Source organism: Microtus ochrogaster, chromosome 19, assembly GCF_000317375.1.
Source record: "Microtus ochrogaster isolate Prairie Vole_2 chromosome 19, MicOch1.0, whole genome shotgun sequence".
NCBI lineage: Eukaryota > Metazoa > Chordata > Mammalia > Rodentia > Cricetidae > Microtus > Microtus ochrogaster.
In genome coordinates this window covers 29,604,563-29,617,837 of record NC_022021.1, presented here as the reverse complement: position 1 = coordinate 29,617,837, position 13,275 = coordinate 29,604,563, and the positions used below count along the sequence as shown (strand labels likewise).

At 41.4% G+C, this 13,275-nt stretch overlaps 2 protein-coding genes across 2 annotated transcripts in view; both read right to left on the bottom strand.

Annotated features, from left to right (window-relative positions):
- Positions 1-4,327, bottom strand: part of LOC102001364 (UDP-glucuronosyltransferase 3A1-like) — a 21,480-nt gene extending 17,153 nt beyond the window's left edge. Inside the window, exon 1 of the mRNA XM_005356618.3 lies at positions 4,146-4,327. Within this exon, the coding sequence (XP_005356675.1) occupies positions 4,146-4,239 (94 nt within the window). The 5' untranslated portion in view covers positions 4,240-4,327. The remainder of the gene's footprint in view (positions 1-4,145) is intronic.
- Capsl (calcyphosine like) overlaps positions 1-11,375 on the bottom strand; it is a 56,192-nt gene extending 44,817 nt beyond the window's left edge. Inside the window, exon 1 of the mRNA XM_026783838.1 lies at positions 11,316-11,375. The gene's annotated coding sequence lies outside the window, so the exon portion shown is untranslated. The remainder of the gene's footprint in view (positions 1-11,315) is intronic.
- Between the last annotated feature and the right edge of the window lie 1,900 nt (positions 11,376-13,275).

Sequence of the window (13,275 nt, the reverse complement as noted above, 5' to 3'; positions counted from 1 at the left end):
ACTTTGGGAGCTCAGTCCAGTGTTCCAGTGTGGGTCTCTGTCTCTATCTCCATCCATCGCCAGATGAAGGTTCTTTATTTGTGGGGCCTAGCCATTTTCTAATCCTCAAGCTTCTACCCTGAGATGTAAATGCCTGCCATGGCTAGGATCGTGGCAGAAGTTATGCCAAAATGTTGCCCCCAACACGACTCTGCTTGGACATTAGACACTCTTCATCCTATGTTGCATTTATATTTTCCACGGTGTCTTCCCACTACCACAGTCACTGAGTTTAAAAAAAAATTACGACAGTGAAGGAAAATATATAACCATATAAGGCTGATAACTTTTAAGTGACAGAAATTTTCATGGGAAAGAAGAGTATGGAGCTCTCACTTCAGAGCTTTCTCTTCTTAGACCTGAGTTTACATCCTTGGAAATAAAAACATTAAGGATCACCGTGAGGCCTCAACATATGGGATGGACGTGAAGAGCACCTGACACATGAGAAGCTGGAGCAAAATAAATTCTTCAATAATCCAGTGATCCTCAGGAAATGTATAGACACCATTACAACACTAGGTTCTTAGAACATTAGTTTTGAGTCCAAAGTAGAAGCAGAGAAACATGAACTAAGAAAATAAACGGAAGCTGTATAACAAAGGCTGGGAAGGCAGAATGACCGGGAGAGCTAAAAGCACCATCATTAAATTAGGGCAGAGCAGGAAACGTCAGGGAAGTGGAATGTATCTGTTGAGTGAGTCAATCCTCTCCTTCATATTTGTGTTGTCTGAAATAACACAGCATGGATAAAAGCCTACAACACCTCTGACTTCCTGCTCCTGTTCTCATGGATGAAGAACAAGGGTGTCCAGTAAGACAGCCATTCTAATGAATGTTCATTAAAAAGTGTTCTTCCTGGGGAAAGCCTGAGGATTTCAAAATGGACAAACTAAATCAGTGAGACCAGGAACAAGTGTTGTATCAAGACTTGGGATCTCTACATTACATTACAAAAAGGAACCAGGACAAAAAGGGATAGATGAAGCAACGTCTTCAGGGATCATTTCAGAATACAAGGCAAGATAATTAACCTCCAGAGGAACGTGGAGTTTGCTGTGAGATTATGTCTTGTATGAATGTCAGAAGCTAAACTCATAAAATCTCAGCAGCAGTAAGAACATCTAAACATGTGCTGAACAAGGACAACAGCGAACACATGGTAAAGTCAATGTGGTAAAGCCCAGGAGCCTTCAACCCTGCAGACACACACACACACACACACACACACACACACACACACACAATGTACGCATACACACATACAAACAGAGAGAGAGGAAAAAAGCAAAACACAAACAAAAACAGCTACAATAAAAATAGAGGCAAGTAAGACATACTGAGAGTGGGGAGAAATAGGCTTCCCTCGGAAGACCACACTAATTGGTTATCCAATATAAAATGGTCATCTCTAAAATCATACATACAAGTAATACTATAGATACTGAGCAGGTTATATTTCATAGTACATGTATATACACACAAACATGTATGCATGTTACAACAATTAATGAGAAATGAGGCCATGTGTTTGAAAGAAGTCATGGAGATGTATATGGGAGGGTTGGGAGGAAGGAAGGAGAAGGAGAACATAGTGTTATTAATAAATTAATTATCTCAGAAAATAATTTTGAAAAGCAAGTAGAAAATGGGATCAGAATTTTTAAAAATAGTGGGCATGTCCCACTATGAAGATGATCATTAGAAAATGTGTGTGAATTACTTATGTGACATTAGAAAAGTGAGATATAGGCTTGAACGAGGCTGCCCAGGCCCTTGATCCTTGTTTTCCTCTTTGGAGAACCGAGCAGAAGGTTCAAGCCCATGTCTACACTCTGTGCTTTGCTATAGCACTGAGGTCCTCAGGCTCCAACCTTGACAGTGATTTAAGGGTGAGACACAATTGTTTGAGAAGGGTTGAATACAATCATCCTGTCATATGAGCACACTTTCAAACTTTTGTGTTCTATTATCCTAAGGAAATAAAAAGTAAATTACATTTGAACCATAGAATACAGAATTATAATACACATCCATCTCCAAAAATGTTGAGAAAGTAGGTAAAACACAGTAGGACCCACTAGAATTTTCCTGGGGATGCCAGTCATCGCTTCAATTTTACCTTGGAAAAAGTATTCCTAATACTTATCTCTTAGAAATTTAGGGGAAATCTCTGAATGTCTTACCCATGACATTGAGAAAGGACTTGGACTCTAGGGCTTAATAGTGTGCATCTAAATCTCTGTCCCCTGTCCTGTGTGATGATTTCTTCCACATCAGTTAAAAGAAAACTTCTGCTTTCCATAAAATTATCACCCAGGCGGTGATGGCATCAACCTTTAATTCCAACACTTGGGAGGCAGAGGCAGTCAGATCTCTGTGAGTTCAATGCCAGTATGCTCTACAGAACAAATTCCAGAACAGACAGGGCTACACAAAGAAACTCTGTCTAAAAAAACAAACAAATGAACAAAACCCACAAAGGATGTGCCAGAGGTTGGAAAGATTGCTCTTAGTTAAAAATGCTGGCTATTCTCCCAGATTCCTCCCTCAGGTTCAATACCAAGCACCCCATGGAAGCTCATAGCCACCTATAATAAAGTTTTAGTAGATCTGAAGCCTCTTTACAACCCCCGCAGGGCCTGGGCACATGGGTGTCAAACAGACATACATGTGGGTAAATATTCATATAATAATAATAAATGATTTTTTTAAAATTATCATCTTACTGAGATAGTTAGGAGTAGTGAACAGGACCAGATACAACAAACTTTCTATTCATTGTTAAATCCATAATGTCAATAGCTCTGCCATAAAACACTAGATTATGGACCAAGGTTGAAATGCTTACAGCATTCTCTTATGATTAGGACAGCTAACAGAGGTAGAGTTTCAGATAGATACACAAATGTATACACAAGGGGCTTAAAGATAAAGTACCTTAATTTATATAAACTCCTTAGCAATTCTACAGAGTAAGCAAAGACATAACCAATTTATAACAGCAGAAGCATACTCGCTTCAGAATGAAAAACTCTTCCTTACAAGTATTACAAAGTAATCTAAGTAAGCCATCTAGGTTCACTTGCTTTTCATTTACTTTTAAGAATCATTAGTTTTAGAGGTCATGGAGCACAATAACACGTGAGTTATTTCCTGACAACTTGGCATTGGGGAATACCTGTTACAACTGTATTGTGGTCACGGATTGCAAATTAGTGGTCTATGTTCCTTTGTGGAGGTTGAAGTTTTACTTTTGCTAAAGTCTTGACTCTTTACTGACACCCATAAATGTCTAGTTGAGATTTAAAATAGGAAAGCACATTCGTCAACTCTGCCTTCCTATTATGTCTGTGCCATTTCTTGTCCTAGTCTCTGGGTCACACGTATTCAATTATGAATGCAAACAAGTTGATCATTGGAAAAATGTGTTTTCACAAAACCTTTATGTGGGTTTAAAGTGGTCTGTTGTTTTTTAGTACTAATATATTCTCTTATCCAACCCTTACTTTTATTGGTGATCCTGTATCCCTGAGCTCTACAAATTATCATGAGCCTCATTACAAACAATAGAGCTAGGATATTTGGGATGTTAAGAGTAACATATAATTTCCTTGAATAATATGGTGGATTGCTGGTATGCAAACTTCAGTGACTGGGTGTTTATACAGATGAAGAAGAACTTCTATTGAAATCAAATATGTTTATATATGATAGACTCCCTCATAAAAAAATCTGGAAATGCTCACTGATCCATTTTTTGGAGGAATAGAAAGATAAATTTGATTAATATGCCTCCTGTCTACTCATAACTTAAAGTCCCAGTAGAGAAGCCTTTCTTGTCTTCTTTACAATACACCGCTCAGTCTAATTCTGTTGTTTATATGTAGGATGCTATTTCAATGTAATATTTACCCCCACCCCTTTGTACAGTCCCTACTAAGTACCACATTGCACACTCCATATGACTTCCCTCAGATCTGATCTCAGCCTAGCTATAAAATCTCATGCATAGATGATCCACTACATGCCGTTTTTATTAGACATGTCCTCCCCTCCCAAGTATCCTGGTCCTACAAGACTCTGCATTCCCTGCAGGCACTCACCCATTGCACCTATAGTCAGGATTTTTGCAGCCTCCAAGAAAAGAACCTTGGTGAAAAATAAGCTCACTGGAAGCCAACTCCGTTGCTCAGCCATTTGTAGAACTCACAGAACACAGATATAGTATCCAGACGTTGAGAATGTGCACCAGTAAGGAACCCTGGGAGCCTCTGTCACAAAGCAATAGCTTTGGCCCTGAAATGAGATTTAAAAAAAAAAAAAAGAGGAGATCTTTTACAGGTCTTCCAAATGCCCTCTTGCTCTTTACCTCTTCTCTGCAGCTCACTTTCTAGGACACTCTGTTTCACCCTCCTTAATCAGAGTTGATAGATGAATAGAAGATGAGTTAATATTTAATTTGTACTTTAACCCCAATCTCCTCTTTACTGCTCCAACACAACTCTTTAAACTGTGACTGAAAGGACCTTGAGAAATCCTGTCAATGACAGCATTTACCATGAACATTTTACAAGCCCATTCACTAACTTATAGGACTCTGCCTCCTCTGTCATTTCTCTACTTGGATTCTATTGCCATACCTGTTACCCATTAAGCAAGGTTTCAGTTCTAAAATCTCCAACAATGGCAATAATAAGCTAATTACCCAGGAAAACACCTCAGATTTTTCTTCAAGGCCTCTCACTAGTCACAAATTCACGAAAATGTGCTCATGGCCTAAGTTCAGGACTTTACCTGAAGACAAAACAATTAAGATTGAACCCACAGTTCTGAATGAGCATCATAAAGCAGAATGGAAGCACTACACCATCTTCCCATGTGCAAGCACCAGACAGCTTCCAGTTCTGCCACTTGTAAATCCACCCAAGAGGAAGGAGCGCATTGTCCCCACGTGGTCATCCTCACATCCTAGCTGAAAACTTAACAGCTTTAGTGAAGTTTCCCAGTGTATCCTCAAGCAGAGGGAATCTGCTTCAGGACTTTCAAAGCATGCAGAGGAATCCTGCCTGGAGTTCTGCTTTGCAGCACTGTGTCTTGTGTCCACGTCTTTACCTACGTCTGAATGTAAGCACTGCATTCTCATACTCATGCTGGTTTCACAGTCACACAGGTAAAAAGACACAAAAGGAGAAAAAATGTGAGAAAAGGAGGATGCATTGTTCTTCACAGCAAATCTTCAGTCCACCTTTAGGACTTTCATTAATTTCATTAATGCATTAATGTGATGGTTAATTTCAATGTCAACTTCACTGCATTAAGGGATACTCAGATACTTGGGAAGGTTTTATTGCTGACCATATGTGAGATTGCATCCAGATGGAAGTAGCCTTTGTAGCAGTGAAAAGTGTAAGGAAAATCACCCTTACCCAAAATATCTTAGCACTGTCACATCTGCTCAGGTCTAGAAGTACAAAAATTACAACAAAGATGCAGATTCTCTCTTTTGCCTCTTTTGGAGCTGAGACACCCATCTTCTCCTGGCTTCAAACATCAGACGTCAGGACCAGGGAGATGATTAGGTGAATGAAGCAGTTGTCAACCTAAGTACTGATACCCAATACTCACAAAAAAACCCAGGCACCTGTAATCCCAGCACTGGGAAGGTAAAGATAGGTGAACCTGGAGCCTTTCTGGCCTGCCAGTCTAGATTAATCAGGAGGCTCCAGGTTCAGAAAAAAAAAATCACAAAAAGTAGGGTAAGATGTATTAAGGAGAATACGCAATGACACCTAGTGTTAACCTCTAGCTTCCACAAACATGTTTACATAAATACATGTATATTTATGGTCACACTGATATATATACACACAAATTCATACATACCATGCTCATAGACCTCTCTTCTCTCTCTCTCTCTCTCTCTCTCTCTCTCTCTCTCTCTCTCTCTCTCTCACACACACACACACACACACACACATAGACACAGAATACACACACACACACACACACACACACACACACACACACACACATAACCACAAAGGCATGAATATGGGAGAGATACTTGTAAGAGGAAGGGAAGTAGATAAGGGGAGAGAGAACACGGAGGAGTAAGTGTGGCCAGAACACACTAAAAAGCATTCCTGTAAGCAGAGACTGTTCCTTCCTTCCCAGCCACCCAGACCCAAATAATCACACAGAAACTATATTAATTATAACACTGCCTGCCTGGCCAACAGCTTAGGCATATTCCTAGTTAGCTCTTACATCTTAAATGAACCCGTTTCTATTATTCTGTGTATCACCATGAGGCTGTGGCTTGCCAGGTAAGGTTCTGGTGTCTCCCTCCTTCAGCAGCTCCATAGCATCTGTCTGACTCCTCCTACTCTTTCTACCTCAGTTCAGATTTTCTGCCTGGCTTTATTCTGCCAAACCACTGGTCGAAAACAGCTATATTCATTAACTAATAAAAGCAACATATATTCAGGAGGATTTTCCACATTACATTCCAGTGACCAATGTAGAGAAAATAACTTTTTGAAAGGTGTGTGTCTGTGTGTGTGTATGTGGATGCGAATGTGTGTATAAAACATTTACAACAGGTTATTTTTTTAATCAGACAAAACAGTAAGCAACCTCAACTCTGTGAATAAAAAAACTAAACAACTGTGACAATGTGCACAATAGAATATGATTAAGAAATACAATGAATTACTCATAAAGATTATGAATAAATCTCTACATAATTTTTATGCTTAAAACAATACAATAAAAGAAAACAAACAGGTATAGGTCACTAACAAGATATTTTTCTACTCAAAAAGCCACAACCAAAACCCATTGCTTTCTCCTACCTCAGCAGTCCCAATCTGGGTTTCCGGAGTCAAGCCCCCTTCTTTGCTCCCGGGTTGCCTGCACCCTGCTTCTACCCACAGGACTTGAATTCCTAGCGCGTGGCCAGCAGGTTAAAACTGGCAGAAGCATCCCTGCCACTACTCAGCTCCCTTTGGGGTTGTGTGTGCCCTCGCGAGGGGGCGGGGAGTGAGTCCGGGGCGCAGGTAACTCAGTGTTGCTACCCAGCACCAAAGGAGACAGCCCAAGTTAGCTGCCATCGCGTCCCGTGTCTGATCCCTTTCCACCTCCCTGCTTTCTCCCTAGCTTTTCATTTTGACACAAACCACCTACAACCCCAGTAACCCACACTCAAGCTGCACCTGTTTTCAAGGGCTCACTTGAAGGTATATTTTAAAATACGCCCAGCTCAGCTGTAAAATCTGGGGTGCATGGTCAAGCACCTTGGCATATATTTAGCTTCTCCTAAGAGGGACATCAAGGTTTGGCTTTAAGCATGGGCACAGCTCGGGATGGAATTTCCTCAAGCCCGCGGGCTCTGTCTGCTGCCTAGCATTTCCCCAAGCTATAGGCGCCTGCAGTCAACTGCTCAGCTTGCACAGGCGGCCGCGAACCTGCAACACCCCTGGCCTCTCGCAGCCATGTCCAGCCTGGGTACTCACTTCCGCTGGGAAGAAAAGTCTGCCATACCAGGCAGTGCACACTTCCTGCAATGGACGTGAGCTTTATTGCTGCAGGTGAAGCTGTTTCCTAAACCCTGGGTAAAATCCGGAAGGCAGGAGAGTAAGACAGAACAGGAAGGCTGGGAAAGCCCAGTCCAGAAGACCTGGCGTCTGGGGATTTTAGCCTCTGCTCCCGCAGTCGCCAGCCGCGTGTCTCCGAGAAGATGCTCAACTCGGTGCACTTGTTCACTCGTTCTTCACTAGAGGAGGAGTCAGTGTTGCAACATACATGTTCCTTGCTGGAGGCAAAACAGAGATTTTCTCCAGCATGCAAAAGGTCCAGCGCCTGCCAATTCTACAAGGCAACGGAGGTAGCTGGGGGAGTCGGAATGCAGAGAAGAGGTGGACAAGAAATTTTCTGATTTCCCCCGGATCCGTTATGCATGATCAAGGGTCTGTCTTCCACCAAGACTTGACAAAACAATAATAAAAATGCCCTTTAAGTCGAGTGACCTCAGAGATGATAGTTCTCTCAGGAGCCAAGATGAGGCTTGGTGTCAAATGTCTTTCCTTATTTCCCAGCAAGCAACACTGAGCAGAGACTTGTCAATACTTGAGGGGGCTCCGGGGATTTGAAAAGATTTGAATCATAACCCTCCTCGAGAAGGAGGAGGAGTCAGAGAAAAGTGGTCAACAGAGAATAAGCAGCGACCCGAGAAGGCTTTGCTTTCTTTTTTAGCACAGCAAAACTTCCAGGGCTCTGCTTTGTGCCCAGCCACGTCACAGAAACACCCGCAGCCTCTCAGAAACCCATGATTAATGTAGACTGTATCTCCTCAAAGAGGCTGCACGATCTGAATGCTATTTCATTCTGGTTCTGGTATTAACCAAATCATTACATGGTTAATATATATATTAACTGGCTATAGCTTTGTTGAAGAATTTAGATACGTTTTGCTGCTAAACTGACCTTATAGCTGACCTAGCCATCAAACAATCAGAGATCCCAGAAGGACAAATAAAGTACACCTGATTACAGACCAAGTAGTTTCCACATCTATTAAAAATGACAGTGACCAGAGTCCATATACAGTTAGCCATACCCAGGTCTCTATACATGGGAGGCAGAAGTATCCAGAACAGCAGTCTTAGCCAGGCCCATAAGGTGAATTTTTCTTTTCCCTGTGGAAGAGGGACATGAAAAAGGCTGACCTTATTTTGTCTAGGAAAAGGTGGTACAATCAGTTCGCCAATGTCCTGCTGTTGGTTCACAGTGTGGACTGGGTCCTGGCAGCAGGTATGGCACTGGGGCATCTTGCCCAGTGGGCAGCTTCATCATAATCCAGATGGAGACATCATGGCATACCATAACAATCTTTGGAGACCATGGGTCACTGCTAGGATCTTGGAGTCTCTTTCTTATATAGGCTTTTTTAATCATTATTTTAAATGCCATATTCTGCAGATCTCTGAAGTATGAGGGCTGCCTATATATATCTGATTAGACAAACTTTGTTTCTAGTTACTTGCTTCAAGTTTGACTTTGAAAACATATACAAAGAACTGAGTGAGGCTTATATCTGCAATTAATTATATCAGTACTTTAAGGATGACTGACTAACTTGTATTTTTAACAGTCTATAATAAGTTAGCAGTTTTCCTAAGACTAGAACTCCACACTCTGTAATGATTTTGAATTGAAGCTAATAAAAAACTGAATTAGTCATTCCAAGGCTAAAAACAGAACAAGTTTGCATCCAACTGTTAATGCTGTCTCCATTGACGGCAAGGAAAAGGTCACGGGGTAAAATGGGAACAGGAGGGAGCCTTAGAAAACAACATTATTTCTATTGAAGTTCCTGTTAGTATCAATACAAAATTTTATGACTCTCATTATCCAAACAACTTAAATCCAAGAAACTTAGCAAAGACAAAGGAGCTAAACACACATTGTAAAGCCTGAATAGACCTTGAACTAGGAAATACATTTTTAAACCATTAGTTAATATTTTAATTCTTTGACTTTTTAACATAGTTTCCCATGTTATAGTGATTCCCCCATTACAAAATTTTTCTCGTTGTTATTTTGCAATTGCAGTTTTGCCTATGTTGTGAATCTCAATTCAAACGTCTGACATACAGGTGATCCTAGGCTATTCCTGTACAGTCCTCAAAGGATAGAGACCCACACGTAAGCTTGGGTGCTGTTCCAAACCCTCTATCAAACTGCCTAGGTCATTGTCTTCTGCGTCACAAGAAATGAACATTTCGTTTTCTGGTAATTTTTGGTGCTTATGGCTGTGACACGACTTTTTAGCCTTTTATTTTAAGTTCAAATATTAACAATAAGCATTCCATAAGCGCAGATGTTCCCCAGCCTTATAAATTTAAGTATTATAAAAACTTAATTTTTTAAAAAATTAAAATCTTTTAAATGCCTTCCTGCAATATCAGAAATAAAGTTCTTCTTTGGCTCCATCTTCAATAGCATATACATGGCCTGTCTTTTTCATCTCAGCCTACTGTCTTTCACTATAGCTGGTACCTCTGGTGACTGTCACCTGGTACTGGCATTTCTAAAACTGTTAAGGTCCTATAATTGTAATAGGCAGTCCCTTAAATTTTGGGGGGGTTTTCCACAAATTAATGAGGCCTCTGCTCCTGTATCTACTAGAGCATTTGTTTGAGTAATCGAACCATTTTTCAAATATATATAAATATAGGAACATGAGGCCTAAAATCAGTTCTAGTTACTTCTCCAATTCGTGGACTGCTAGGAGCTTGGCCTTCATCCTATTTTAATTTAGCCAGACCATCTAGGCGATATAAAGGAGTCCGTGGCTCTGAAGGAACTGTCACGAACAGATTCTAGTAGAAATCCTTACCCTTAACAGTTACCTTCTTTGCCTCCATTGTTTCTTCTCCATACATTCCTTAGTGGGAACGCCATTCACTTTTTCCCAAGCTACGCCTGCCTTAATTAATGCATCAAACTTTTCTTTCCAGGATAGCCTATTAGTATTAAATTTAGAGTCCTGATTTCGAGGTCTAGATTCTGACTTATTTTCGTCAACATTATCCTCCCATTCTCCCATATCTTTTAATTCTGCCACCTTTTCAAGTACCCTCTCAGTGGTTTCTGCCAAAAGCGAAGTCATCATTAAACGCTTCTAATCAGAGGAAACAGTTGTAATGAGACATTCCTGCCTGACTCCATAGTTCAACACCTCCTTTTCTAACTTTCCCAGTCTCTATTTTTACCTTGTCAAGCTGGTTACATACTTTCCTACAAGCAGACAATAGTATCCACCCTCTTTGACCCAGCCCCTGCAACTCATTCCCTTTTTAACAGGCACAGTCTTTAACACCTCAACCACCTGGGGAGGCTGAGCTTTTCCGAAGTTAGCCACACCAGTTTTCACTCAACTGTATGCCCATTCTCTCGGGAGAGAAGAAAACTTGGAATCTTCCCATCCAGAAATAACACAAGTCACACTAACAATTTCAGTTTTCTTTTTAAAGAGAGGCATTGTTTGGTTCTCTCACGGATCTTGCCGACTACACCAGGTGGTAATGGCAAATAATTTTGGCCACTTTGCTGTGCACAGACTTTTACTTTCATTTCGATCCGTGAGAAAGAACTTCCAGGAGCCACAAAATTAGCTAATAAGGAGAGATTTATTCTACAAGAAAGCTTAATTGAAATAAAGAAATAGAGGGGGAAGCCCCCAAGAGAGGGCACTTCACCCTGGAATTTACCACTAGGTGTTCTTCATACAGCACCGGAACACAACATGAGAATAGGCATCACCAGCAATCACCACGGGCACAGTTTTTCCATTCGTCTGACTGCATATCTCTTCCGGGTTGAAACAGCAGCAGCTAGAGACGTTCTGAGGCAAACTTTTAAGCCTCATGAGCAAAGGTGGCTCATTGCCCAGTCATTGGCAATCATCCAAATATATTTTCCAGGATGCATTTCTGTCAGGCCTCCTCAGCCTCAGTCCTCAGGGAAAGCTGAGTGCACTCTCTGCCCATTCCGCAGCCCCACAAGGCAGGATAATCAGACATGATGCCCTCCCTCTGGCTGGCTGGAGGGGCGTCTACCAAGATTTTGCTGTCTCATCCTCCCTACTCCCCCTCCCTGTCCTGGGAATTTGAGACTATCCTTCATTCTCCAGCCAGGCTTTTCTCTGTCCTACAAGCCTCAAGGTACAGGCCCTGAGATAATTTTGGCCTAACACATGTCCACTCTCAGACAGTGGCCAAATGTCACGGATGTGAAGCACATCAACAGGGCTCTATCTTAATTACAACAAAAACACTCCCTGTTCTCAATCCTGAGAGCTGACCAGGCTCTCAAAACAGAGAAGAGGGGTCATCTACAGTTCATGCCTTAGACTGTGCAGAGCCTTAACCCCAACCTCTCCATTTTAAAATTACTTTCCTAACAATCCTTGATTCAACTGTTTATTTACAGAAGGATTTCAGATGGGTTGAAGCTCTTAAAATTGTGATTCTGACTGCTGTGATTCTCTCTGTCTCTCTCTGTCTTTGTCTCTCTCTCTCACACACACACACACGCACACACACGCACATAAACACGCACGCGCACACACTCACACACACGCACACACACTCACACACGCACACACACACGCACACACACGTACACACACACGTACACACACGCGCACACACACACACGCACACACATACATATGCATGCACTCATGCATGCAACCACCTTTCTCCTCTAGTTGTCTTTTCTATAAGAAATGTTCAGAAATAGGAGAAGATAACATGGGCATTCCAGACTTGAGTACTCAGGCTCTTACTTCAGTGTGAAACGCCCAAGAACAAAAGTCTTGAAACCTGGGATTTGGTCTTACCTCTTCAAACCCATCCCTGACATATAATTTTTGACCCAAAGCCTCCAACATCTACTGCCTGTAATAGTAGAGATGTAGAGTAGACAGGAGAGACCAGAGAACACACAGCACCAGGATCTGCTCAGCACCCAGTGAGGGGCTTTTTACTACATTATGGAAGGCATGGCATGGCATAGCAGAACAAGCAGTCACGGGCCTCCTTTATTGATAAAGTCATACTGTAGTTATCATTGACAATTTATATGTCATAAGAGAACAAGAATTTCGGCCCACTAAAGAATGTTAAATCATATTACAAGGACATTTGCTTATCTATGCTCATACCAGCATTATTTGTAGCCAGAATCTGGAAACAACCTAGATGCTCATCAATGGAAGAATGGATAAAGAAAATGTGGTTCATTTACACAATGGAGTAGAACTCAGTGAGAAAAACAAAACAATGACATCTTGAAATTTACATGAAAATGGATGGAACTAGGAAAGACCATCCTGAGTGAGGTAACCCAGACCCAGAAAGATGAACATGGTATGTACTCACTCATAAGTGGATACTAACATTCTCCCTGAGTGAGAGGAATGAATTCAGATTTGGGGAAGGATAATACAACTACCTGGAATTTACAGACCAGAACAGAAAGGACCGAGTGATGCATGATAGCACAGAGTGCTATGTTAGAGGGGCAAAGTCTGGTGTTGGAGATTTCCTAGAAAAGGTCAATCCGAACATTCCAATCCCTCCTCAGTTCAGCAGTGATCTAAGAGTCAGTCAAGTGAGATAATACACAGAGGGCACACATGGCCCCTCTCTATGACCATATCCTTGG